A 26750-nucleotide genomic window follows, 5' to 3' on the forward strand; every position below is an offset into this window, starting at 1 on the left:
TGCAGAGAGCCATCACAAGACACAAAGAGGAGGCCTGAAGAGGTTCTTCTGGTGCAAGAAGGACGTGGTGGGGCTCTGCCCCAGGCTGCAAGGCTGCTGTCAGCCCTGGAGCATGGGGCTGAGCTTTGTGGGGCACACCACTGAGGCACACAGCTAGGTATGTGATGGAGGGCTGGGGGTGGGACATCACCCATCCCCTCCCTTTTGAGAGCTGGCCTGGCCAGACAGGCCTGAAGCCTCCTCCTCAGGAGGAATGTACAGAGAAGAGTCACCCCCCCTGCCCCTTCCCCCCTCCCAAACCCTCCAGGAAGTCTCTGAAGTGCCATAACCCACAAAGGACACAAAGGTGAATCTCATCCTGAGCAATCCCTCTGCTGCTCCTGGAACAACCCAACCAGGCCTCTGCTGCAGAGCCAGGGCTGACCTGAGGGCCAGAGGGAAGGTCAGAAATAGCTTCTCCCAAAAGTACATTTGAGGAAAGGCAAAGAATCAGCTCAAGGGTCAGGAAAGGTCACTGTGAAACACTGTAAACATGCAGGCTGGCAAAGCTGCCTGCCCAACTTGTCCCAGCTCGAGGCTCTGGCTTCCAAGCTGAGAAGTCTTCTGGTGCTGGGCAGAGCTGTGAGGTGCCAGCCCCAGCAGCCTTAGCTGGCAGCTCCGTCACAAACCACGGCCGGCTCGCTGCCCCTGGCCACGAAGCTCAGGCTCCAGTGATCCGTGCTGGCAAAACCTTGGGGAGAGGCAAGAGGCCAACTTAGGGGAACCCATGGAACCTGCTGGGCTTGCCCCCTCCCTGCAGCTCTTCAAGGCCAGGCTGGATGAGGTCTTGAGCAAGCTGGGCTGGTGGGAGGTGTCCCTGCCCATGGCAAGGGGCTGGAACCGGATGAGCTTTAAACTCCCTTCTGACCCAACCCATTCTGTGGCTCCCCAGGGACTGCTCCCACTTAGAACCACAGAGCTCTCAGGGCTGGAAGGGAGCTCAAGGCTCAGCCAGCTCCAAGCCCCTGCCATGGGCAGGGACACCTCACACCACAGCAGGTTGCTCACAGCCACCTCCAGCCTGGCTGCAAACACCTCCAGGCAGGAGGCTTCCACCACCTCCCTGGGCAGCCTGTGCCAGGCTCTCACCACCCTCCTGGGGAGCAACAGCAGCTTGAAGGTGGGAATGGCACACACTCAGATGGCAGACAGAGGAGATCCAGCTGAAAGCAGCCTCCTGTCTCCAAGGGATCCCCCAGATGCTGCATGGTACATCTTCACTGATGATCTGGAGGAGGGCATTGAGTCCAGCAGCAGTGAATGTGCAGATGGCACCAAGCTGGGGGCAGGAGCTGAGCTGGGCAGAGGGCAAGGGCAGGAGATTGAACACAGCCAAGTGCCAGGTTCTGCACTTTGGCCACAGCAACCCCAGGCAGTGCCACAGGCTGGGGGCAGAGTGGCTGAGAGCAGCCAGGCAGAGAGGGACCTGGGGGTGCTGGGGGACAGCTGCCTAAACATGAGCCAGCAGTGTGCCCAGGGGGCCAAGAAGGCCAAGGGCAGCCTGGCCTGCAGCAGGAAGAGTGTGGCCAGCAGCAGCAGGGAGCACATCCTGCCCTGTGCTCAGCACTGCTGAGCCCACAGCTGGAGTCCTGTGGCCAGCTCTGGGCTCCTCAGGTCAGGAAAGAGGTTGAGCTGCTGGAAGGTGTCCAGAGAAGGGCAACAAAGCTGGGGAGGGGTCTGGGGCACAGCCCTGGGAGGAGAGGCTGAGGGAGCTGGGGTTGCTTAGCCTGCAGGAGAGGAGGCTCAGGGGAGACCTCCTTGCTCTCTGCAACTCCCTGAAGGGAGGGAGAGAGGTGGTGGAGTCCCCATCCCTGGAGGTGCTTAGGAAGAGCCTGGCTGAGGCCCTTGGTGCCATGGCTGAGTTGATCAGATGGTGCTGGGGGAGAGGTTGGACTTGGTGATCTCTGAGATCTTTTCCAACCTGGTTAATTCTGTTCTGTTCTACAGCACCAGTACTCACCCAGATCTCCAGCTTCCAGCTCCACCTTGAAGGCCTCACAGTGTCCTCTGCACTTGTCTGGAGGTACAGCAGTCAGGGTGAGCTGCCCACTGCCCACGGCGAAGAGGCTGTGCAGGCTGTAGCTCTGGCAGGGGAGGAGAACCTTTCTAAAGCCTGGGAAGCCTTTCCTGGCTCTGCCTGAGCAAGCAAGGGGCAGCAGTGTGCCCAGGGGGCCAAGAAGGCCAAGGGCAGCCTGGCCTGCAGCAGGCAGAGTGTGGCCAGCAGCAGCAGGGAGCTCATCCTGCCCTGTGCTCAGCACTGCTGAGGCCACAGCTGGAGTCCTGTGGCCAGTTCTGGGCTCCTCAGGTCAGGAAGGAGGTTGAGCTGCTGGGGGTTGGGCTCTTCTCCCAGGCACCCAGCCCCAGAACAAGAGGACACAGTCTCAAGCTGTGCCAGGGGAGGTTTGGGCTGGAGGTGAGGAGAAAGTTCTTCCCAGCCAGAGAGATTGGCCCTGGGGATGTGCTGCCCAGGGTGGTGGTGGAGTCCCCATCCCTGGAGGTGTTCAGGAAGAGCCTGGCTGAGGCCCTTGGTGCCATGGCAGAGCTGATCAGATGGTGCTGGGTGAGAGGTTGGGCTGGATGAGCTCTGAGGTCTTTTCCAACCTGGCTAATTCTGTATTCTGTCTGGGGATGAATTTCTTACCTTGTTCCCCAGCTGTGGCTGCTGGATGAGGAAGCAGCTCTCCAGGGCCACTGCCTTGGGGAGGGACAGCAGGGAGGAGGAGGGGAAGAACTGCTGCAGGATCTGAGTTCTGTTCACAGATTTGTTCCTGAGCAAAGGCAAAGAACTCCTGTGAGAGACACAGCACACACCCAGACAATGCTTCCACTTCACAGGCTGCTTCCAACACCACCACTGCATGCCTGGGGTGGTGGGTTGAGATTCCTCCCCCACCATGAGCTTTGCCAGCCCAGCCCAGTTGGAGGCAAATGAAGCTGCTCAGAATGATCTGTGTTTCCCTTTGCCAGTGATTCATTCACATGTCCCTGCTTTCCTGCTCAAAATCAGGGCAAACAATGTCAAAGGCATCATTTGAAAGGCAAAGACCCTGCTGAGAGAGGAGTCCTTAGGAGCTGAAGGCAACCTCTCAGCTTCTCAAGCTCTGCTCCTTCACATCCTCCTCTCAGTGCCTGCAGCAGGCCCATGCAGATGGGGGAGGGAGGGGCAAACAGACCCTCATGGATGTCTTAAGTTGATTTCCTTCCCTTCCTTCCTGCAGATGATCTGAGCCAGGGATCAGATCCACCCACTGCAGAAGGTGCAGAGAGGTGGCAGTGGCACAGCCCCAACTGAAAGCACATGGCACAGAGGGGGGAATCCAAGGCCATTCCCTAGGCCTGGGAATGGGACTGGGAAAGGCTCTGTCCAGTGGCTGGGCATGAGGAATCCTGCTGCACCCTGGCCATGCATCCACCAGTGCTGTGGGCAACAACTGCAGCAAGAAGATCCTGAAAGCCCAGGCTGGTTTGGGTGGGAAGGGATCTTTACAGCCCCTCCAGTCCAGCCCCCTGTGGGCAGAGGGACAGCTGCAGGCAGAAGCCTTTACAGCTCACTCCTGCTGCCCCTCTCTCCAGTTAAAGAGCACCCTGCAGGCTCCTGGGTGCTCTTCCAGGCAAAGAGCCTGGGCCCAGCTGCAGAAGAGATGCAAACATCTGCCCCCTGCTTTGCCCTTGACTCACCAGGGAAAGAAAAATGGGCAGCTCCACAGCTCAGCTGAGCTCTCCTCTATGATAACCTGTGCCAGGGCTGGATCCTGGGACTGCAAATGCTTCAGTTCCTCATAGGAAAGGTGCTGCCCTGTCTTGAACGACACCAAGCAAAGGTAAAAGCTCTGCAGCCTGGGACTCTTCCCCCTCTCCAGCCTCCACCCCCCCAAACAACACCCAAGAGTGAGGGCCACCCAGATTGGCAAGTCCCCAGCCACATCAGAGCGAGGTCCTCACCCCCTGACACCTTTCACCTGGGGCTAAGTGTCTCAGGTCTGTGTCCTGCCTCCACCAGCACTTCGAGTTTGTGGCTGAGAACCCTGGGCAGGGGTTTTTAGCTGGTGCTGGGCAGGAGTTTGGAGTCATCTCCCAGCCTGCCCCAGCCCTGCTTTCTTTACCTTGATTAGAAAAGGCTGAGACCTCTGGAGCTTTTCTGACAGCTCTCCAAAGTCTGTCACCAGCTGAAGGCTTTTCACAGCAGCACAGACTGTGCAGTTGGCAGGAAGTGTGGAAGTGTTCTGCCTGCAGCCTGCTGCCCACCAGTCCTGGCATTCTGGGGAAGAAACAAGAGAAACTTGCTTAATGAGAGCAAAAAAAAGGACATGCCAGGTGCCCAAGAAGGCCAAGGGCAGCCTGGCCTGCAGCAGGCAGAGTGTGGCCAGCAGCAGCAGGGAGCTCATCCTGCCCTGTGCTCAGCACTGCTGAGGCCACAGCTGGAGTCCTGTGGCCAGTTCTGGGCCTCTCAGTTTAAGAAGGACATTGAGAGACTTGAAGGTGTCCAGAGAAGGGCAACCAAGCTGGGGAGGGGTCTGGGGTACAGCCCTGGGAGGAGAGGCTGAGGGAGCTGGGGTTGCTTAGCCTGCAGGAGAGGAGGCTCAGGAGAGACCTTCTTGCTCTCTGCAGCTCCCTGAAGGGAGGTTGGAGCCAGGTGGGGGTTGGGCTCTTCTCCCAGGCAAGCAGCAGCAGAACAAGAGGCCACAGTCTCAAGCTGTACCAGGGGAGGTTTAGGCTGGAGGGGAGGAAGGAATTCTTCCCAGCAAGAGAGATTGGCCCTTGGGATGTGCTGCCCAGGGAGGTGGTGGAGTCCCTGTCCCTGGAGGTGTTCAAAAAAGGCTTGGATGTGGCACTTGGAGCCATGGTTTAGCTAGTCAGGAGGTGTTGGGTGATAGGTTGGCCTTGATGATCTCTGAGGTCTTTTCCAACCTTGTTGATTCTCTGAGTCTATGAAAAGGGCTGCCAAGGCCTGGGCCAGGCTGCCCAGGGTGAAGTCCCTGCCCCTGGAGGGGGCTTCAAAGCCCTGGAGCTGTAGTGCTGAGGGCCATGGTTTAGTGGTGCCCTGGCAGTGCTGGGTTAAGAGTTAGGCTCCATGAGCCTCAAGGTCTCTCCCAGCCTGAAGGGCTCTCTGATTCCCCACTTCTCCTGTAAGTGATGAGCAGCAGTTCCTAGGACAGCTCTTGGTTTCTTTTTCCCCTTCCAACCTCTGCAGCAGACAGTGAGGAATGCTACAGAGGCTTCCATTTCTGTGGGACCTAACAGCAAGGATTCATTCTGACTTTTTTTTTTTCTTCCTGAGCATTTCAAATCAACTCCCAGATGCTGCAGTTCCCACCCTGCTGCTGGGCCCTGGACTGAAAGGGATCAGGATGCAGTTCCCACTCTTCCTGCAAGGCCAGGGGAGTCCACCCTGCTTGCAGGGGAAGGGCTGAAAAGGCAAAGTGTAAAATCCTCCTTGCAAGCACAAGCCCCACTCCCATGAGAAACTGCTCCAGCTCCCTTTCCCTCCCTGCTCACAGGAGGGAAAAAGAAAAATCTTTGTTCCACTGCCTGGAGAAAGCTTCAGTTTTACAACAGCAGCAACAAAAACCTCTCAGCTCACAAACCCCAGCTGGTCAGCGGCAGGAAACAAAAGGCTGAAAGCTCTCAGCAGAGGAAGGGCAGTTGGCATGAAGAGAACAAGAGCAGCTCTCCTCACCCAGGCAGCAGTGATGCTATCAACCCTCTCCAGGCAACCCCCAACCCAGAGCAGCAAGCGAGCACCCCCTTGTCCCCACATCCTGCCCCTCTGGGCTCAGGGCAGTACCCCAAGGCAGGGGATGTTAATCAGCCTGGCAGTGCAGAGCTTCAAGCCCTCCTTCGAGGCAGGCTGAGCTATTTGCATTCTCAATTGCTTGCTTCAGGAGGTTTATTTCTTCTGCCCATGAATAAGCCCCAGCCCAGCAGGGCTGAGATGCATTTCAAACGCCACAAGTGGGGCTGGGGGATTGGTGCTTGGGGTGCTTGGGTTTTGTTTGCTCTTTTCTTTCCCCCCCCCCCCCTCCATCCTCCTCCTCCTCCCCCCCCCCCTTTTTCTTTTTGGTAATTAATCTTTTAGATCGATTGTGGAGGGTGTTAGTCTGTGCAGCAGCTTGTGTGTGACTGGCATGACAAGTGCAGGCAGCCAGCAGAGCCTGCCCTTCCCGGGGAGGGAGGGGAGCACAGGCGCAGAGGGCACAACACGGCCCACGGGGGAGCAGAGAAGGAGTCTGAGGGAGCAAGGATTTGCTTCTGCCTCCCTCTCCCCTCCCTGCATTCCTTTCACATTATCACCCTGCCCAGACACCCCGGGGACTGCCTTGCTTTGGGTCGAGCTCGGGGTCTGTGCTCAGAGCCCGAGCAGAGCGCTGCGCCGGCCCCGGCACCACCCGGGGGGCAAAGAGCTGCCTGCGGGGGGTCAGAGCCTGGGGGGGGTCAGCGCCTGCGGGGGTCAGAGCCTGCGGGGGGGTCAGAGTCTGCTGGGGGTCAGCCTGCGGGGGGTCAGAGCCTGCGGGGGGGTCAGAGCCTGCGGGGGGTCAGCGCCTGCGGGGGGGGTCAGCCTGCGGGGGGGTCAGAGTCTGCTGGGGGTCAGCCTGCAGGGGGTCAGAGCCTGCTGGGGGTCAGAGCCTGCGGGGGGGTCAGAGCCTGCGGGGGGGTCAGAGCCTGCGGGGGGTCAGCCTGCGGGGGGGTCAGCCTGCGGGGGGGTCAGAGCCTGCGGGGGGTCAGCCTGCGGGGGTCAGCCTGCGGGGGTCAGAGCCTGCTGGGGGTCAGAGCCTGCTGGGGGTCAGCCTGCGGGGGTCAGAGCCTGCTGGGGGTCAGCCTGCGGGGGGTCAGAGCCTGCGGGGGGTCAGAGCCTGCGGGGGGTCAGAGCCTGCGGGGGGGGGTCAGCCTGCGGGGGGGGGTCAGCCTGCGGGGGGGGTCAGCGCCTGCGGGGGGGTCAGAGCCTGCGGGGGGGTCAGAGCCTGCGGGGGGGGGTCAGAGCCTGCGGGGGGGGGTCAGAGCCTGCGGGGGGGGGTCAGCCTGCGGGGGGGGGTCAGCCTGCGGGGGGGGGGTCAGAGCCTGCGGGGGGGTCAGCCTGCGGGGGGGGGTCAGAGCCTGCGGGGGGGGGGGGGGGTCAGCGCCACCTGCAACCACCCCTGGGGCCCCCTCCCTGCAGAGAGAGTGCTCCTGGGCAGCCTGACCTAGTTGAGGATGTCCCTGCTGACTGCAGAGGGGCTTGGGCTGGATGACCTCTAGAGGTCCCTTCCAGGCCAGGCCCAGCTCACCTCAGACACACTCACAGACTGCACTGGGTTGGAAGGGAGCCTCAAAGGTCATCTTGTCCACCCCCCCTGCAGCCAGCAGGGACATCTCCAACTAGATCAGGCTGCCCAGGGCCACATCAAGCCTGACCTTGAATGTCTCCAGGGAGGGAGCCTCAAGATCCCTGGGCAGCCTGTTCCAGTTTTGCCACCCTCCTCTTGGGTTTCTCATCCCACTTTGAGGAGCAGCCTTTGGTTTGCTAAGCAGAACCTCAGCTCAGTCATAGCCACCTGATCACACACAATCACCAGGGCTGGAAGAGACCTCAAAGATCATCAAGTCCAAGCTGTCACCACAGACCTCCTGACTACTAAACCATGGCTCCAAGGGCCACATCCAATCCCCTCCTGAACACCTCCAGGGATGGGGACTCCACCACCTCCCTGGGCAGCACATCCCAAAGGTTAACAACTCTTTCTCCTCACCTCCAGTCTAAACTTCCCCTGGTGCAACTTGAGACTGTGTCCTCTTGTTCTGCTGCTGCTTGCCTGGGAGAAGAGCCTAACCCCCACCTGGCTCCAACCTCCCTGCAGGGAGCTGGAGAGAGCAAGAAGGTCTCCCCTGAGCCTCCTCTGCTGCAGGCTAAGCAACCCCAGCTCCCTCAGCCTCTCCCCAGCCTCCTTGCCCGTCTCTGGCTCTGTGCTTTTATGCCTTATGAGTTTCATAGATTCATAAAACAGTTTGGGTTGGAAGGGACCTTGAAGGCCATCCAGCTCCAACCCCCTGCCAGGGGCAGGGACACCTCCCACCAGCACAGCTTGCTCAGGGCCTCATCCAGCCTGGCTGTGAGCACCTCCAGGGAGGGGGCAGCCACAACCTGGGCAGCCTGTGCCAGTGGCTGCCCACTCTTCACTCTCAAGATCTTCTTCCTCATCTCCAGTCTCAGTCTGCCCTCTTCCAGCCCAAAGCCACTGCCCTTCATCCTCTTACTCCAAGCCCTCATCAGAAGTCCCTCCCCAGCTTTCCTGCAAGCCCCTTGTGAGGTCCAGACGAAGAGCTCTCTTCAGCGGGCCAGGAGGGCTGCCAGCAGAGCCAGGGCTGGGGATCTCCGGCTGCTGAGCTGCGTGCTGCAGGCCAGCTGTGATTCATGCTGGGGGAGCTGGTGACTCTGCTCTCCCCTCTGCAGGGAAACAGCTTGCAACTTCCAAGCAACGTGCAGGCAGCACCGCGCCCTCCCTGGCCCCGCTCCCGGAGGCTCTCCCAAGCCTCTCGGCTGCCCGCAGGCCTGCCGAGGGCTGTGCACACCGCCCCGGAGCTGCTGGGTGGGGATGGTCAGCTGAGGGGCGAAGGGCTGAGGGGCCTGGCTCTGCTTCTACTCCTCGCAGCAAAGCAATCAAAACCTTCTGGAGGCTTGCCCACAGATCTGAGAGCAGGTTCCCAGCACCAGCCCTGGGCTCTTTAGGGAGCAGCTGGAGGGCAAAACGCCAGCCAGCCACTGGCAGCAGGCTCCAAAGCAGCCCTGAAGCAAGGGGACACAGCGAGGCAAGGGCTGCTCCTCACCCTAAGTGTGGGGCTTGGGCTCTTCTCCCAGGCAAGCAGCACCACAACAAGAGGACACAGTCTCAAGCTGTGCCAGGGGAGGGTTAGGCTGGAGGGGAGCAGAAAGTTCTTCCCAGAGCTGTTAGCCACTGGGATGTGCTGCCCAGGGAGGTGGTGGAGTCCCCATCCCTGGAGGTGTTCCAAAAAGGCTTGGAGGGGGCACTTGGAGCCATGGGGTTAGTCAGTCATGGAGTTTTGGGTGATGGGTTGGACTTCATGATCTCTGAGGTCTTTTCCAACCTTATTGATTGTATGATTCTAAGATCTAAAGCCTCCTGCAGGAAGAGCTGCAGGTGCTGAGGCCCTTGGCTTGCTCCCACCGAGCTGGTTTGCTCCCAGCACTCAGGGTGGGAAGCAATCTCCAGCTAGGTCTGCACTAGGAAAGTCTGGTCCAGGGGATGGTCCCCTAAGGTCTCCTGTCCTTAGGGGGTGTCACTGCCAGCCATGAGAACCGGGAGGAAGCTCCCCAGAGGGCACTTGGAGCCATGGTTTAGTTAGTCAGGAGGTGCTGGGTGATAGGTTGGACTTGATGACCTCTGAGGTCTTTTCCAACCATATTGATTCTATGGACCAAGGAGCTCCCCAAGCTGCAAAGGTTAGCTCCAGCTCCCCTGCTCCTTTCTCTGAGGAGGAGACAGTTCATGGATGCAGAGATTCAAGAGACTCAGTCACAGAATGGTTTGGCTTGGAAGGGACCTTGAAGCTCATCCACTTCCAACCTTCCACCAGCCCAGGTTGCTCAAGGCCTCATCCAGCCTGGCCTTGAACACCTCCAGGGAGGGGGCAGCCACAGCCTCCCTGGGCAGCCTGTGCCAGGCTCTCCCCACCCTCACTCTAACCAGATCCTCAGCTCCTCCTCACCTTGAGCTGTTTTGTAACTCTGGGTATGTTAAAGCTCTTCATGCCAGGAGAGGAAAGCACCTCCCAGTTTCAGTCACAGCATTTTCAGGAACATCTTGCATCAAACTGACAGCTCCAAATGAAGCCATCCAGAAACTCCTCATTCTTGTTCTGAGTTTGAAGTCCACAGCTCCAAGAACTACTCCTTCATTTCACTAATGGGGAAGGGCTGGTCAGACAAGCAAAGGCTGATTAGTCAGTCTCCAGGAAAGCACAAAAATGGCTTCAAGCCAACCAGACATTGTGAAATCAGGGTCTGCTTGCCCTAGCCCAAGAGGAACTCACAGTCTCTGGGGTGATGGAGCATTACTGCGCAGCCTCAGAGTGGCAGGGGTTGGAAAGGGCCTCTGGAGATCAAGCCCAACCCCCCCCTGCCAAGAAGCAGAGCTCTCTGGTTCTCTTGCTTCCCCTCAAGATCACACAGAACACATCCAGCTGGGTTTGGAATGCCTCCAGAGATGGAGACTCCACAGCCCCTCCTGGCAGCCTGGTCCAGGGCTCCACCACCCTTCAACAGAGTTCACTGATTCACAGAATGGGTTGGGTTGGAAAGGACCTGAGTGATCACACAGTTCCACCCCCCTGCCACAGGCAGGGACATCTTCCACTTGGAAAGGTTGCTCATGGCCCCATCCAGCATGTGCTTGAACACCTCCAGGGAAGGGGCATCCACAGCCTCCCTGGGCAGCCTGTGCCAGTGTCTCACCACACTCACTGTCAAGAATTCCTTCCTGATCTCCAGCCTCAGGCTGTGCTCCTCAAGCTCCAATCCATTGCCTCTCATCCTGTCACTCCCAGCCCTTGTCAAAAGTCCCTTCCCAGCTCTCCTGTAGTCCCCTTCAGGTACTGGAAGGCTGCTCTGAGGTCTCCCAGAGCCTTCTCTTCTCCAAGCTGAGCAGCCCCCAGCTCTCTCAGCCTCTTCATGTTTAGAGGGAGCTTCTCAGACTCAAGTCTGTGCCCATTACCTCTTGTCCTGCCACTGAAGAGAGAGAGATCTGCACCTACCAAGCTGGGAAACTGAGGGCAGGGACCAAGCTGTCAAGAAAGTGCCAAAGTCCACTGGTTAGGTGCCCCAGAAGGCAGCTGGTGCTGCCCTGGCACACCTATGTCTGTGTGAGTCCACAGGAGCAGCCTGGCTTGGGGGAACAAATCCCTCCCAGCTGCTGCCACTGGTTTGATGGTGGCTGCAGCCTGGGAGAGATGTGACTTGTCAGCACCAGCAGTGCAAACAGGGCTCTGCTGGGTGCCTCTGCAGCACACCCTGCCTCCAGGGCAGCAAACCCAGGGTGGGAATCCACTGGCTCTGCAAAGGAGGAAAGGAGAAAGTCTGCAGGCATGGAAACAGAGAAGCAAAGGGAAGAGTTTCCCCCTTCTGGATTAGCAGAACAACTTGGAGTTAGCTCACTGTCAGCAAATCCAAATACTCAGCTCTCTGCTGAGCAGAGGCCAAAGTAAAGCAGGGGATGAAAATAGCTTGGCACCACCTGGCACTGCCAAGTCAGCCTTCTTCTGTCCCCCTTGCAGGAGCCAGCACACGTGGCTGTTGGTGACTCCTGAGTCACAGATGTCATAAAAGCTGGGGAGGGGGCTGGGGCACAGCCCTGGGAGGAGAGGCTGAGGGAGCTGGGGTTGCTTAGCCTGCAGGAGAGGAGGCTCAGGGGAGACCTTCTTGCTCTCTGCAGCTCCCTGAAGGGAGGTTGGAGCCAGGAGGGGGTTGGGCTCTTCTCCCAGGCAAGCAGCAGCAGAACAAGAGGACACAGTCTCAAGCTGTGCCAGGAGAGGTTTAGGTTCAGGGTGAGGAGAAAGTTCTTCCCAGAGAGAGCTGTTTGCCATTGGAATGTGATGCCCAGGGAGGTGGTGGAGTCCCCATCCCTGGAGGCGTTCAAGAGGGGACTGGATGTGGCACTGGGTGCCATGGCTTAGTAGTCATGAGGTCTTGGGTGCCAGGTTGGACTTGATGATCTTTGAGGTCTTCTCCCAGGGCTGAGTGCATGCATACAGCACAGCTCAGCTACACTGGGAGCTGTTGGGTGAGGGGAGGGAGCCCTGCCCACAGCTGCAGCTCACATCACCCTGACACACACCAGAGTGGGGGCAGAACCTGCACCAACACAACAGCAACCAGCCCTCTGCTTAGCAGGAACACAGGAAGATCCTCTGGGAGCAAGAGGAGAAGGTCCTGCTGAAGGCAGCAAGCAACTGGAAATCAAAGAATCATTGAGGCTGGGAAAGACCTTTCAAGGCCAACCCTTAACCCAGCCCTGCCAGCTCACCACTAAACCATGGCCCTCAGCACCACATGAAACCCCTCCAGGGATGGGGACTCCACCACTGCCCTGGGCAGCCTGAGCCAGGCCTTTACAATCCTTTTGGGGAAGAAATTGTTCCTCATGGCCAAGCTGAACCTCCTCTGGTGCAACCTGAGGCCATTCCTGTCCCTGGGAGAAGAGCCCAACCCCCACCTGTCTCCAGCCTCCTTTCAGGGAGTTGTAGGCAGCCAGAAGGTCTCCCCTCAGCCTCCTTTTTTCCAGGTTCACCAACCCCAGTTCCCTCAGCTGCTCCAGAGAGACCTCAGAGCTGCCCTCCAGTACCTGAAGGAGCTACAGGGGAGCTGGGGAATGACTTTTGGTAGGGCCTTGTAGTGCCAGGATGAGTGGCAATGGCTTTGAGCTGGGAGAGGGGAGACTGAGACTGGAGAAGAAATTCTTGACAGTGAGAGTGGTGAGACTCTGGAACTGGTTGCCCAGGGAAGTTGTGGATGCCTGCAGGGGAGAGGGAAGTGCTGGTGCCTGCACTTTGCACCAGAGAACTGAAACCCAGAGGGAATGATTTGTCCACTCCAGCCTATGTCAGAGAAGAGAAACAAATCCAGGTCCCACAGGCCCCTGGAACAGCACTGGAAAGCCTTCAGTTACCCCTTGTGTCAGCCCTAAATCCTCTGGTAGAGCCCAGGGCTCTGCAAACCCACCAGCTGCCCAGGGGCTACATGAAGCACTGCTGTCCCTGCTGCCAGCTGCAGGCTGTGGAGGTGAGAGGCATCCTCTATGCCCAGAGCAGGGAGTTCACAGGCTGTGCACAAACATGAGCTCAGGACAGAGCAAATGCAAACCACATTTCTGCAGAACTCTTCCCCAAGTGAAGGGACTTTGGTTCACAGCTCTGGGAGAACAGCTGGAAGAGAGGCAGCGCTGCCAGCCCTAAGGGTCCAGGAGTCAGCTTTGAAGAAACAAAGGCTGGGAACATTTGCTGTAATCTGGGACTTGATCTGGGGGAGAAGGGCAGCAAGCAGCCCAGCAGAGAGACAAGCAGGAAGGAAATTTACTTTGGAGCCAGTCCTACAAACTTAACACAAGAGAGAACCTTGGGGACACTGCTCCTCACCTCAGCCGCTCAGAGGTCCACCCACAGCCAGCCCTGGTCAGCCACAGCACAGCTCCCGGGGTGGAAGGGATGAGGCTGAAGGGGAGGGGGAAGGCAGGTCACCCTGAGCTGGAGGGAGAGAGGAGCAGTATCCTGGCACCTCTGCCCCTCCCAAAGCCTCAGCACCACACTCCTGTGGGGCTCTGGCTCTCGGGGTGGCAGGCAGCCGAGCTCCCCTGGCCGTCCAACACAGACCCGGCTGCTCAGCCCACACCTACCAGGGGACGAGGCTCCAACTTGCAGGCCCGGACACAGGAAGGCTGCCCCAAGCCCACAGCTCACAGAGCAGGCTCAGGAGGGACAGCACAGCCCCTGACCACAGCCCCAGGCAGGCAGGTTGCCTCTCTCAGAGGAAGGGAACCGGTCCACCCCCGCGGCCGGGGCCGGCGCCGTCCCCACCACGCCGGGCGGTGTGGCCAGGGGCCCCCTGCCAGCACTGCCGGTGGCCAAGGCAGCCTCCAAAGTGCTAACAGGTGGCTTGCAGCAGGAGCAGCCCAGGCTGTGCTTGAACTGGTGCCCGAGCACAGCAAGCTCCAAGTTCCATCCTCAGCCCCCTCACGGTTTTCCTCTCCCAGGATCCACAGAAGGAAAGGAAGAGGAGGCTGCAAACAGCCCCTTCAGCAGAGCCCTGCTCGGCTGCTCAGCCTCCCTGCCTGCTGCCCTGGCCTCTGCAGGGCTGCTCAGCCTCCCTGCCTGCTGCCTTGGCCTCTGCAGGGCTGCTCAGCCTCCCTGCCTGCTGCCCTGGCCTCTGCAGGGCTGCTCAGCCTCCCTGCCTGCTGCCCTGGCCTCTGCAGGGCTGCTCAGCCTCCCTGCCTGCTGCCCTGGCCTCTGCAGGGCTGCTCAGCCTCCCTGCCTGCTGCCCTGGCCTCTGCAGGGCTGCTCAGCCTCCCTGCCTGCTGCCTTGGCCTCTGCAGGGCTGCTCAGCCTCCCTGCCTGCTGCCTTGGCCTCTGCAGGGCTGCTCAGCCTCCCTGCCTGCTGCCCTGGCCTCTGCAGGGCTGCTCAGCCTCCCTGCCTGCTGCCTTGGCCTCTGCAGGGCTGCTCAGCCTCCCTGCCTGCTGCCTTGGCCTCTGCAGGGCTGCTCAGCCTCCCTGCCTGCTGCCTTGGCCTCTGCAGGGCTGCTCAGCCTCCCTGCCTGCTGCCCTGGCCTCTGCAGGGCTGCTCAGCCTCCCTGCCTGCTGCCTTGGCCTCTGCAGGGCTGCTCAGCCTCCCTGCCTGCTGCCTTGGCCTCTGCAGGGCTGCTCAGCCTCCCTGCCTGCTGCCTTGGCCTCTGCAGGGCTGCTCAGCCTCCCTGCCTGCTGCCTTGGCCTCTGCAGGCCTGGCCCAGAGGTCACCAGACCTGCTTGCAAGACCTCCTGGCCTTCTGCTAACAAGATGTAGCTTTACCCCCCCTCAAGGTCACAAGGTCAAAACACAGCATCATGCACAAGGCAGGGCTGAAACAGCTCAAGAGACCACAAAGCTCTTGCTGACCCCTGCCCAAGGGCTCTGGCAGCCAGCAGCAAGCTGTGAAGCTGACATCAGTGCTACTGGGACACCCCCCAGGAGGCTGCAGCTGCCTGCAGGGAACCCAGGACAGGAGGGATTCCCACAGGAATGCAGCCAAGGTTCAGGCTGGGTGCTGCACTCTCCCAGTCTAAGAGCCAGGGACTAGTCTGCTTGGCTTTGCTGAGGCAGGAACAAAGCCACCCCGGCCACCCCTCGTGGATCTGCTAACTGGGACATGCTGTGGTTTCCACCACATCCTAATACTGAGAGAGAAAGTCCTCTCTGCACCTCCTCTCCTTTCCACAGAGCTGGCTTCCTGCCCACCCTATTGCTCATCACTTCAGATTTCTGGGCCTCATGGAAGTGTGAGGGATTTTAAATGGATTCAAACAGCAACCTCCCCTCCTTCCTCCCCATCCCTCCTTCCTCTCCATCCCATGTTTCCTGATCTCCTCCTCACTCCTCTGCTTTCCCAATCAGCAGCCCCAGAGGTGTTCCTGCTCTTAGAATCACAGAATCACCGAGGTTGGAAGAGACCTCAAAGATCATCGAGTCCAAGCTGCCACCACAGACCTCATGACTAAACCCTGGCACCAAGTGCCACATCCAATCCTCTCTTGAACACATCCAGGGTGACTCCACCACCTCCCTGGGCAGCACATCCCAAGGGCTAACAACTCTCTCTGGGAAGAACTTTCTCCTCCCCTCCAGCCTAAACCTCCCCTGGCACAGCTTGAGACTGTGTCCTCTTGTTCTGCTGCTGGGTGCCTGGGAGAAGAGCCCAACCCCCACCTGGCTCCAGGCTCCCTTCGGGGAGTTGCAGAGAGCAAGAAGGTCTCCCCTGAGCCTCCTCTCCTGCAGGCTAAGCAACCCCAGCTCCCTCAGCCTCTCCTCCCAGGGCTGTGCCCCAGACCCCTCCCCAGCTTTGTTGCCCTTCTCTGGACACCTTCCAGCAGCTCAACCTCTTTCCTGACCTGAGGAGCCCAGAGCTGGCCACAGGACTCCAGCTGTGGCCTCAGCAGTGCTGAGCACAGGGCAGGATGAGCTCCCTGCTGCTGCTGGCCACACTCTTTCTGCTGCAGGCCAGGCTGCCCTTGGCCTTCTTGGCCCCCTGGGCACACTGCTGGCTCCTGTTCAGCTGCTCTCCACCACTACCCCCAGATCCCCCTCTGCCTGGCTGCTCTCAGCCACTCTGCCCCCAGCCTGTAGCTCTGCCTGGGGTTGCTGTGGCCAAGGTGCAGCCCCTGGCACTTGGACTCCTGTTGGCCTCTGCCCCTCTGCCCAGCCTGTCCAGGTCCCTCTGCAGAGCTCTCCACCCCTCTAACAGCTCAACTCCTGCCCCCAGCTTGGTGCCATCTGCAAATTCACTGCTGATGGACTCAATGCCCTCATCCAGATCATCACTAAAGATACTGAACAGGCTGGGGCCCAGCACTGATCCCTGGGGCACACCACTGGTGCCTGGCTGCCAGCTGGCTGTGGCACCATTCAGCACCACTCTCTGGGCTCAGCCTCCAGCCAGTTCCTCACCCAGCTCAGAGAGCTGCTGTCCCAGCCAGGGGCTGACAGCTTGGCCTGGGGTTTGCCAGAGTTTAAGGGAAGGGATGGACAATGGGGGATCCCCTGTCCCACCCACCTGAGCCTGAGCCAACAGAAGTCTCTTGCCAGCAGGAGAGAGGGAGACACAGAGAGCAAAAGCAGAAGGGAGCTGGCATCCCAGGGTGCCCCTTTTAGCCACAGCAGGAAGGTCAGAGCCAGCACAGACCACTCCAAACAATGAGCTGCCCAAGCTAAAAATAAACCCAGGGAGGGCAGGGCCAGAGGGGTTTGTTTTTACAGTGAGCTGACAGATGATCAACATTGTGCCACAGCCCTGCTCAGAATAATTCACAGCAGCAGCAGGGTCACCCTTTGTGTTTTATCAGAGAGGCAGAGCCCCTGCTCACACCCATGTGCCAGCCTCAGGCAGTGGAAACAATTAACTGGGAATGAGAAACACTCAAACTTTTCCACTGCTATTATGCTGGATTAGGAAATCTTATTACAGGCTCCCAGAACCCCAGCATGGTGTGGGTTGGAAGGGACCTCTGGACATCATCCAGACCAACCCCCCCTGCTCCAGCAGGGCACTCACAGCAGCTTGCCCAGGGGCACAAGGGCCAGCTGGGTTGGAAGCTCTCCACAGAAGGAGACTCCACAACCTCTCTGGGCAGCCTGCTCCAGGCCTCCAGCAGCCTCACACCAAAGAATTTTCTCCTCCTGTCCAGGTGGAACCTCCTGGGTTCCACTTTGTGCCCATTGCCCCTTGGCCTGTCTCTGAGCACCACTGACAAGAGTCTGGCCCCAGCCTCTTGCCCCCCACAGCTCCTTTAGCTCTTGCTGAGCATTGCTCAGCTGCCCTCTGGGGCTGCTCTGCTGCAGGCTCTCAGCCCCAGGGCTCTCAGCTCCTGCCAGAGCTGCTCCAGGCCCCTCAGCAGCTTCCCAGCCTCCCCTGGACTCTCTCCAGCAGTTCCCTGTCTCTCTTGAACTTGGGGGCCCTGAACTGGACCCAGGACTCCAGCTGCCATGATGGGAAGCACCTCATCAGGGAGCCACTTGTCTAACCTCCACACACCTTCCCTTCGCTGTTAGGCGAGGTGCTGCAGACACCACCACTCTCACCCCCACAGCCCTTTCCCAAGGCACCACTTGCCAAAACCTACTTTTCCCTCAACCCAGGTCACATGTGGAGGTTTCTAAACTTTGCTCACAGATAGCAAGATCTGGTTGACAAACTGGTTTTGCCTCCTTGCTCAGGGGGAAAACATCAAACAGGTGCCATTCACCCTGCAAGGCTTTCACAGTACAAGTGGCAGAGTGGCAGATTTTGAGGGGAAGAGGAACTCCTGTGGAGGAACAACCCTGAGAGGTGTTAAAAGGAAGGAGATGAGAATGTGCAAGGCCAAAATGATGCAGTCAGAGATAAAATATGCCTCAGCCCCAATGAAGGGAAGGGAAAGAGCCTCAGCTAGAAGTCAGGATGCTATTTTTAAGCACAGTGGTAAGGAAAAGAGAAACCCATGGTGCCATGCCAGTAACACATTTGTGATTTGGGGCCCAGGAGACACTCAGATGATTTCCAGGCTTGGTATTTCACTTGGTATTTCTTGCTAGGCTCCTGTTGGAGCAGAGAAATGGTTCCTTACTCTCAAGCATGTACTTCTTGGCAATGGGCAGAGAGAGCAGCCGGATGTGACCGATGAGGGAGCCCCAGGCGTGGGCCCTGGAGAGCGGAGCTTCGGGTGGCAGAGGGCTGTAGGGCTGGATCACAAAGTAAACAGTCAGCAGGACCAGTCCCAGCGTGAGTAGGGCCTGCAAGAGGAAACAGGCACCTCGTTAATTACACTGCAGTGGGCTGATGTGTCTTCAGAGCAGGACACACCTTCTGGCTGCTGTCGAAGCCCCGTGGCTGAGCGCCGGCTGAGGAGCGCTCCCGTTCTCGCTGTGGCTGTGGGATGCTCTCACTGAGTATTTCTTGTTAGGGCTGCCCAAGGACAAAATTCATCAGCCTTCAAACTGCAGCCACAACTCTGCTCTTGTGTCTTCAGCGCTGCAAACAGCCCAGGGCCAGAGCAGCGAGGACCATCCGCAGACGCTTCCGCTCCCTCCCCCCAAAGCAAACAGCAGCCTGCACGCCTGCCATGCCTCTTACACAAGGTTTGGAAGGCAAATATCCACCAAGCCTCCAAACACTCTGGCAGAGTTGGCAGCAGCTCCCTCCTCCACAGAAGAATCCCAAATAAGCCTTAAAGAGGTGACATGACACATTTCTCCCCCCAGCCACAGTCAAAGGGAATCGACAGCAAAAGAGGAGAACAGAAGCCCAAAGTTCAGTTCCCGGTTTCCTGTTCCCCTGCCTCATGTCACAGTTTCTGGTAGGGCAGGAGGAAAAAAGCTTCATTGCTGTGATGGTTTTGTGAGGATGACACTGAGATATTCCTGACTCTTGCTAACAGAATAGAATTAACCAGGTTGGAAAAGGCCTTCGAGACCAAGCCGTGGCTGCGAATGTGCCCTCGGAAGCGAGCGGCAGAGAGCTCAGTGAAGAGTTTATTGCTCTATGTACACACTCTGCAACAGGGTATTGACAGCCCCCCTTCCCAGGTATGGACATGCAGTCGGTGGAACTCCCTCTACAGGATGTTTATGTATGGGCACTTCAAACAAATCAAGTGATTCCTAGAACTCAGAATCGAAACTGATTCGGGGAGGGGTTGGCCAGTGACCGGCATCCAGCCTAAACCTCCCCTGGCACGGCTTGAGACTGTGTCCTCTTGTTCTGATGTTAGGAAGAAGCTCTTCACAGAAAGAGTGGTTGGCTATTGGGATGTGCTGCCCAGGGAGGTGGTGGAGTCACCATCACTGGAGGTGCTTAGGAAGAGCCTGGGTGAGGCAGTTGGTGCCATGGTTTAGTTGATTAGATGGTGCTGGGTGAGAGGTTGGACTTGATGATCTCAAAGGTCTTTTCCAACCTGGCTTATCCTATCCTATCCTATCCTATCCTATCCTATCCTAATTCTGTGTTGGTTGTGTGGGAGAAGAGACCAACCCCCACCTGCCTACAACCTCCCTTCAGGTAGCTGTAGAGAGCAATGAGGTCTCCCCTGAGCCTCCTCTTCTCCAGGCCAAGCAACCCCAGCTCCCTCAGCCTCTCCTCCCAGGGCTGTGCTCCAAACATCCCAAATCTACCTGACAACAGCAACCTTTCCACCTGCTTTGCAAAACTTTTTACAGTGTCTTTTAGTCAAGGGTCTCAAAACCATTTCCCACCACCAAGCATCAAGGCATCAGGTTTATTTTATAGACTAGAAGGAGAATAAAGAAAGGTAGAAGCTTGTGACAGGGTCAGACACAATCTGGATCTCTTCATTATTCAGCTTTAAGAATCTCCTTCCTGTCTCACTTCCCCACTGAGGGTGCTGAATCTTTGCCTGAAGGATCAACCCATGCCTTAACTCTTTAACAATTTAAGGAGAGGAAAGTGTTGACACTTCAAACTTCCCCCACACATGAGTGCCTTCAAATCAGGGTCAACTGTCTCCTGTTCACAACCCAGCTCCTGGGACAAAGGGAGGAAGCTTCACAGCTTTTCTAGTGAAGAACTTGGGGAAAATGCAATGGGAAACTTGAGAAGGACATTGAGACACTTAAAAGTGTCCAGAGAAGGGCAATGAGGCTGGGGAGGGGGCTGGAGCACAGCCCTGGGAGGAGAGGCTGAGGGAGCTGGGGTTGCTTAGCCTGCAGAAGAGGAGGCTCAGGGGAGACCTTCTTGCTCTCTACAACTCCCTGAAGGGAGGTTGGAGCCAGGTGGGGGTTAGGCTTTTCTCCCAGGCAGCCAGCACCAGAACAAGAGGACACAGTCTCAAGCTGTGCCAGGGAAGGTTTAGGCTGGAGATAAGGAGGAAGTTCTTCCCAGAAAGAGAGATTTGCCCTTGGAATGTGCTGTCCAGGGAGGTGGTGGAGTCCCCATCCCTGAAGGTGTTTAGGAAGAGCCTGGATGAGGCACTTGGTGCCATAGTTTAGTTGATTAGATGGTGTTGGGTGATAGGTTGGACCTGATGATCTCTGAGGTCTTTTCCAACCTTATTGATTCTATGATATAAAAGGCTCAGCTGCAAGAGGAGGATCTGCCCCCTGCCCCAGTGATCTGTGCAGAGACACCTTACCTTGTAGAGAAGCACTAAGACAGGGTAGCGTGGAGGTCCCCTTTGGGGTTCATTTCTTTCCAAGAGCTGCTTGATGAACCTCTCAATGGCTTTTTCTGACATCCCACACTGGTGGCCTGTCTGCCTCACCAGGTCGATTGTCTCTGAGAGCTTGTCATAAATGCTGAGCTCGTTGGCCGAGAGCTCCATGGCCTCCGCTCACAAATCCCTGTGGAGAGACCCAGGGGGTTAACAGCAAGCACGCTGCAGCCACACAGCCCAGCACCAGCCCTGCAGGCAGGGCAGGAACCTCCTGGTGTCTCGGCAAGGAGGGAGGCTCCTCTGAGGCAAACCTCTTCACAAAGCCACGGTATTTAGCTCCAGTCCCAACAGTCTCTGCCGGGGACCAAAGCAGCGTGAAATTTCCTGACAAGAGAAGCAGCAGCCCAGATTCCCAGCTTAGGGAAATGAACAAAGCCCCCCCCCCCAGAAATCAGGGCAACTCCATCTCTTCATCTCCTCCAAACAAATCCAGCCCCTATGGGGATTGCTCACCAAGCCCAAGAGCCAGCAACACGAAGCTGCTCATCCCAGGCAGCGGCCAGGCTACAGCTCTCCCTGCGCTGCCACTTCGCTCACCTGCCTGGCCAGAGATTCGCTTCCATTCAACCCTCTGTCAGCAGCGGGGGGAGGACAGAGCAAGGAGCAGAAGGTGTGGGGCAAAGTTCAACAGTTTACACTTTGTCGAGACTTTCGTAACCTAACGTCCAGGCCAAGAGAAGATTGAGTAAGAGCAGCGTGGAGAGCAGCCCTGCGCCGCCGGCAGCGGCAGCAGCCCCCAGCGGCAGCAGCCCCCAGGCCACACCTGGAGTTTGCCTGCAGGGTCACTCACAGGAGGGGACACAACGTAACCCAACACTGCCAGAGGAGAGGAAACGGCATTGGAGAGCAAACTGCTTCCCTCCCGCCCCTGAAACTGCAAAGGGAAAGCCCTGGTTAGGCCACAGCTGGAGTCCTGTGGCCAGCTCTGGGCTGCTCAGGTCAGGAAAGAGGTTGAGCTGCTGGAAGGTGTCCAGAGAAGGGCAACAAAGCTGGGGAGGGGTCTGGGGCACAGCCCTGGGAGGAGAGGCTGAGGGAGCTGGGGTTGCTTAGCCTGCAGGAGAGGAGGCTCAGGGGAGACCTTCTTGCTCTCTGTAACTGCCTGGAGCCAGGTGGGCGTTGGGCTCTTCTCCCAGGCACCCAGCAGCAGAACAAGAGGACACAGTCTCAAGCTGTGCCAGGGGAGGTTGAGGCTGGAGGCGAGGAAAAAATTCTTCCCAGCAAGAGAGATTGGCCCTGGAGATGTGCTGCCCAAGGAGGTGGTGGAGTCACCATCCCTGGAGGTGTTTAGGAGGAGACTGGCTGAGGCCCTTGGTGCCATGGTTGAGTTGATCAGATGGTGCTGGGGGAGAGGTTGGACTTGGTGATCTCGAAGGTCTTTTCCAACCTGGTTCATTCTATTCTATTCTAGCTTGTTAAGAGCACACCTATGAAATGGCCTCGAGTTGCACCAGGGGAGGCTTCATTTTGGAGAGCAGAGTAAACTTCTTCATGGAAGTCTCTGCCCAGGGAGGTGGTTGGTGGTTGAATCTCCCTTCCCTGGAGGTGTTTTAAAGAGGCAGAGACGTGGTGCTGAGGGATATGGTTTAGCACCAACCTTGGTAGAGCTAAAGAATGGTTGGACTCAAATCACCAAATGGCTCAGGTTGGAAGGGACCTCAGAGATCATCCACTCCAACCTCCCTGCCATGGGCAAGGACACCTCTCACCTAGACTTGGTTGCACAAGGCCTCATCCAAGCTGGCCCTGAACACTTCCAGAGAGGAGGCAACCACAACCTCCCCAGGGCAACCCATTCCAGTGTCTCACCACCCTCAGACTGAAGAACTTCTTCCTACTCAGCTGCAAACCCTTCCCCCTTGTCCTGTCTCCAGACACCCTCATGGAAAGTCTCTCTGCAGCCTTCCTGCAGGATCCCTTCAGGTACTGGCAGGCAGCATTAAGGTCCCCCTGGTGTCTTCTCCTCTCCAGGCTGAACACCCCCAGCTCCCTCAGCCTGTCCTCAGAGCAGAGCTGCTCCAGCCCTTGGATCATCTTTGAGGCCTCCTCTGGACTCCCTCCAACCTCTCCATCTTAAATCTTAAAGGTCTTTCCCAACCAGAACAATTTCTGTGAGCAATCAAGAGGCAAAAAGGAATAAAAAAAGGAAAGAGAACTGTGCTCTTCCACCACTCCCCCTGCCCACCACAAAGGCCTCTGCAGTACCAAGAGCAGCAGATGGGCTGAAGAAAAGATGTAAAGAAATTGCTGGATGAGTTCCTAGCTGCCAACGTGGGAATCCCATTGTCAGAGAGAGATTTCACCTCAGAAAAGCACTGCTGGGGGAAAGGGAGCATCTGTGAGGGCCTTGGTTTGCCTCTTGTTTCTGAGCTGGGAAAACTCTTAACCTGGATCAAACTGGGAGGACAGCTGAAACTTTGGTGGGGAGGCAAGAGGTCAGCCCTGAAAGCACAGCCTGAGGAGCACCATTCACAGAGAGAAGCAGCAGGAGGGATGCAGCCAGCTCCCAGCAGAGAGGGGAATCCATCTCCCTTTCTCTCCAAATGCTACCTGACACAGGAAGCAGCTCACACAGCCAGCCTGCTGCTTCTCCCAGCCCACCACTCTGAAGCCTGTGCTGCAAGAACTGTGGAACTGCTTCCCAAGGTCTTTCCTGCACAGACCCAGCAGCTCAGCCTGCATTCCAAAAGCTCAGATCCATTCTGCTCACCAGAGAAGCAGCTGAGCAGTACTGTGTAACGTTCTGCCTAGACTCAGACTGGCTCTGAGCTAACCCCCTCTGGATGCTCCCACAGGAAAGGTCAGCCATAAATGTGTGTAGAGGTCAAGGAATCACAGAATGGCTCAGGAAGGGACCTCAGAGCTCATCTACTCCAACCTCCCTGCCATGGGCAGGGACACCTCACAGCTAGACTCAGCTGCTCAAGGTCTCATCCAACCTGGCCTTCAACACCCCCAAGCAAGGAGGCAGCCACAGCCTCCCTGGGCAGCCTATTCCAGTCTCACCACCCTCGTACTCAAGAACTTCTTCCTCAGCTCCAGTCTAACCCTGCTCTCCCTCTGCTTCAAACCATTCCCCCTTGGCCTGTCTCCAGACACCCTCTCTGCAGTCTTCCTGCAGGACCCCTTCAGGTGCTGGCAGGCAGCTCTAAGGTCCCTCTGGAGTCTTCTCCTCTCCAGGCTGCACAGCCCCAGCTCCCTCAGGCTGTGCTCACAGCAGAGCTGCTCCAGCCCTTGGAGCATCTTTGTAGCCTCCTTTGGACTCACTCCAGCAGCTCTGTGTCCTTCTCATGCTGGGGACACCAGCACTGGGGGCAGTACTCAAGGTGGGGGTCTCAGAAAGGCAGATAAATAAGATGCCTTGGTTAGGCAACCAAGCATGAAACCTGATTTGCCTTTAGAGCACTGGCTGCCACCTCTCCTCCTTAAACCAAGGGCTCCTACATGTCAGAACAGAACAGAACAGAAGTGGGTTTCAGGCTGAAAGCACCCAAACCACCAAACCCTTCTTTAACAGGACTAGCAGCCTCAGCCATTGCTGATCTTCTCCCAGCTCCCTGCTCTGCTCTTGCACATTTGTTTACATGGTCACATGGTGAATCAGACCAGGAAAATGATCTGGCTGAAAAACAACTCCGCCCCCCCCCCCCCCCCTTCCCAACGTGTTTGGTCAGCAGCTGCCTGAGCATCCAGCTCAAGCAGTGCATGTCAGATGTTATATTAACATCAGTGTCAAATTTCCCAGCCACAGCCTTAGAAACACCAAAAAGGGTCAAATGCCAAATTAAAACCTAACCCCCAAGCACACAATGAGAACATGATGCACTACAGTGCCAGCTTAATTAGCTCCTGGCCCCATTCTAACCACATTCCTTGCACTCCATGCAAATATTTGTCCCAGATCTCTCCATCTGAGCAGCCCCATGGGTTGATCAATAATATCTCACCAAGGATCCTAAGCTCTCCGAGGCAGGGACTTACTCTTCTCATCTGTAAAGCACCTGGCACGCTCTTGACTCTCTGACAAACAATGCATTGCTTTACCCTTTCATTTATGTAATACCCTGATTCACATACCAAGCAAAGGCCAGCACATCTGCAGGGTATTAAATGCCTTCCCCCTCCCTGCCCCCCCCCCCCAGCTTTTATGATTCCCTCCAGTTGCCTTGATGCTGCAACTGGTGTCCTGAATGGCCTGAAAGGTTATCTTGCTTTCCCTGGCTGCCCTGTGCCAAAGCTTTTGCCTGTGCAGCTCTCCCGTGCCCGGTTCCAGCAGAGTCAGCAAGCTTCCCCTGCTCGTAGAATGTGCCTGGAACAACTCAAACCAATTATCCCTTCAGAGGCACTGTCAGACACGGTGATTCCCCCCGCTTCCCAAGCAGCAGAAGCATCCTACTACAAGAACATGCAGAGATCCAGCCCAGTTCTCCCTTTGTGGACTACAATCTACTCAACTCTCAGCAAACACCTTTGCAGACACAACCCCTGGAAGCCACAGACATTAAAACCCCAGCTCAGCTCCTCGATAAACTCCAGGCTAAGCCAGGTCCTCAGCTAGGAGATAAGGCACTGGGGCTCCTGCATTGTTCTGAGCACACAGGAGGCCTTAAAAAACAAATAACAAGCCATTATTTCCCTTCCTATCACCACAATACAACCGACAAAATCATAACAACAGGCTACTGTACCCTCTTGGCTGTGACACAGGGATCCCGAGCGAGCCTTATTCCCTTGCAAACAGAGCCAGGCCTCTTCAGCTGGGCACCCAGATGTTCTTGCTGGGCTTTGATGAACTCCAGCCACCCCAGGAGGAAGCTGCAGCTCTCTCCACGAGCAGCAGAGGCTCTTGGCCTGAAGGGTTTCCTCCTCCCCGGTGCTCAGCTCCCCCCAGCTTACAGCCAAGCCGTGGACCCAGGCTCCAGCAGGGCAAAGGCTGAGAGCAAAACTCTGCTGTCCGAGGAGCCTTTAAAGGGGAAAGGAACCTGTGTGGCACGTTCAGCAGATCTTTTCCCACAGAAAAGTAGTAAAATGTAAACAAATCACTGCTGGGTGTTAAAAAGGAAAATGAAGGTAATCCTAAACAACCCCGGGGGGGGCGGTGGGGGGGAAGGTATCGACCATGAGGCTGAAACACCGATACCCATCAAAAGCACATCCTCATCACCCAACCCTGCGCTCGCAGAGGCAGGCAGCGACGGGAATCGATGATCTGAAAGGTAATGTTCCAGCCGACACCGTTCCGTGGGCTGCGCTGATGCCCTCCCAGCTGCCTGCCCCAGCTGCCTGCCCCCCAAGCCCCTCCGCAGCAGCGCCTGCGCCCCGCGCCGGTCTCCCCGGCACAGGAGCTCCCCCCGGGAGGTTTATTGCTTTCAAATCGGTAAAATGAAGCAGAGAACAGCCCCCCCACACACCCCCCCGCAGCTGGGCTCCTGGCAAGGCCCTGGCTGGAGCCCTGCAGACCTCCCCCACCAGGGCGCAGGCAGCGCCTCCCGGCCCGGCTGCACCGCGAGGGGCCGAGGCCAGCCGCGGGGCTCCCCTCGGGCCCCCCGCCCCGTTCCCCCCACCCCCCGCCTCCACCGCCCCTGGCCTCACCCCGGCGGCCGCCCCGCTCCGCCGCCCGGCTCCGGGCTCCTCCCGCCCGCGATGGAGGCGGGCCGCGGGGGGGCCGGGCCGGGCCGCGCCGCCGCTTCCTGCTTCCGCCGCGGCTCGGCACGGCTCGGCTCGGCTCGGTACGGCGCGGCACGGCTCGGTTCGGCCCGGACGTGGCGACACCCCCGCGCCGTACCTCTGAGAGCCTTCCCCCAGCACCCACCGGAGCCCTGAACGCCTTGAGAGCAGCCCCACAGCACCTGCGTGGCCTCCTCCCTACCTTCCGCCCCTGCCTAGCACCCTCGGACCCCCATGCACCCCCCCCGCACCAGCCCGACCCCCCTAGATCCTCTCCTAGCTCCCCAGCACCAGCCTGACCCTCCTCAGACTTCCTGAACCCCCAGCACCAGCCCGACCTCCCCCCCAGACCCCCTCTCAGCCCCCCAGCACCAGCCTGACCCTCCTCAGTCCTCCCTGAACCCCCAGCACCAGTTTGACTACTCCCCTCAGACCCCCTCTCAGCCCTCCAGCACCAGTCTGACCCCATTCCAGGACCCTCAGACCTCCCCAGCACCCACCTGAGCCCATGAACACATTGAGAACCCCTGCATGGACCACTCCCCATTACCTTCAGACACTCACCCAGCACCCTCAGGCATCCCCCTGCTAACCTTAAAACCCTCTCCTAGCACCTG

The 26750-nt window shown here is 57.9% G+C and overlaps 1 protein-coding gene across 1 annotated transcript; it reads right to left on the bottom strand.

Annotated features, from left to right (window-relative positions):
- Window positions 1-282: 282 nt before the first annotated feature.
- Window positions 283-26167, bottom strand: C35H6orf89 (chromosome 35 C6orf89 homolog). Its single transcript, XM_054176579.1, has 8 exons — window positions 26059-26167; window positions 20389-20596; window positions 17869-18034; window positions 4143-4297; window positions 3718-3839; window positions 2681-2807; window positions 2000-2123; window positions 283-730 (listed from the first exon to the last, which is right to left on the bottom strand). Exons 2-8 carry the CDS (start codon window positions 20575-20577, stop codon window positions 645-647), a joined length of 969 nt encoding a protein of 322 aa, XP_054032554.1. The 5' UTR covers window positions 20578-20596; window positions 26059-26167; the 3' UTR covers window positions 283-644.
- Between the last annotated feature and the right edge of the window lie 583 nt (window positions 26168-26750).

Source organism: Dryobates pubescens, chromosome 35 (genome assembly GCF_014839835.1).
Source record: "Dryobates pubescens isolate bDryPub1 chromosome 35, bDryPub1.pri, whole genome shotgun sequence".
Classification (NCBI taxonomy): domain Eukaryota; kingdom Metazoa; phylum Chordata; class Aves; order Piciformes; family Picidae; genus Dryobates; species Dryobates pubescens.

Coding starts and splice junctions, on each gene's coding strand:
- C35H6orf89 (XM_054176579.1), bottom strand. CDS start 20,577: ATGGAGCTCTCGGCCAACGAGCTCAGCATTTATGACAAGCTCTCAGAG. Junction 4,298..17,868: donor CAAGAAGTACATGCTTGAGA/GTAAGGAACCAT, acceptor TTTCTTCCCCAG/AATGCCAGGACTGGTGGGCA. Junction 2,808..3,717: donor TGCCCATTTTTCTTTCCCTG/GTGAGTCAAGGG, acceptor GCCTTTGCTCAG/GAACAAATCTGTGAACAGAA.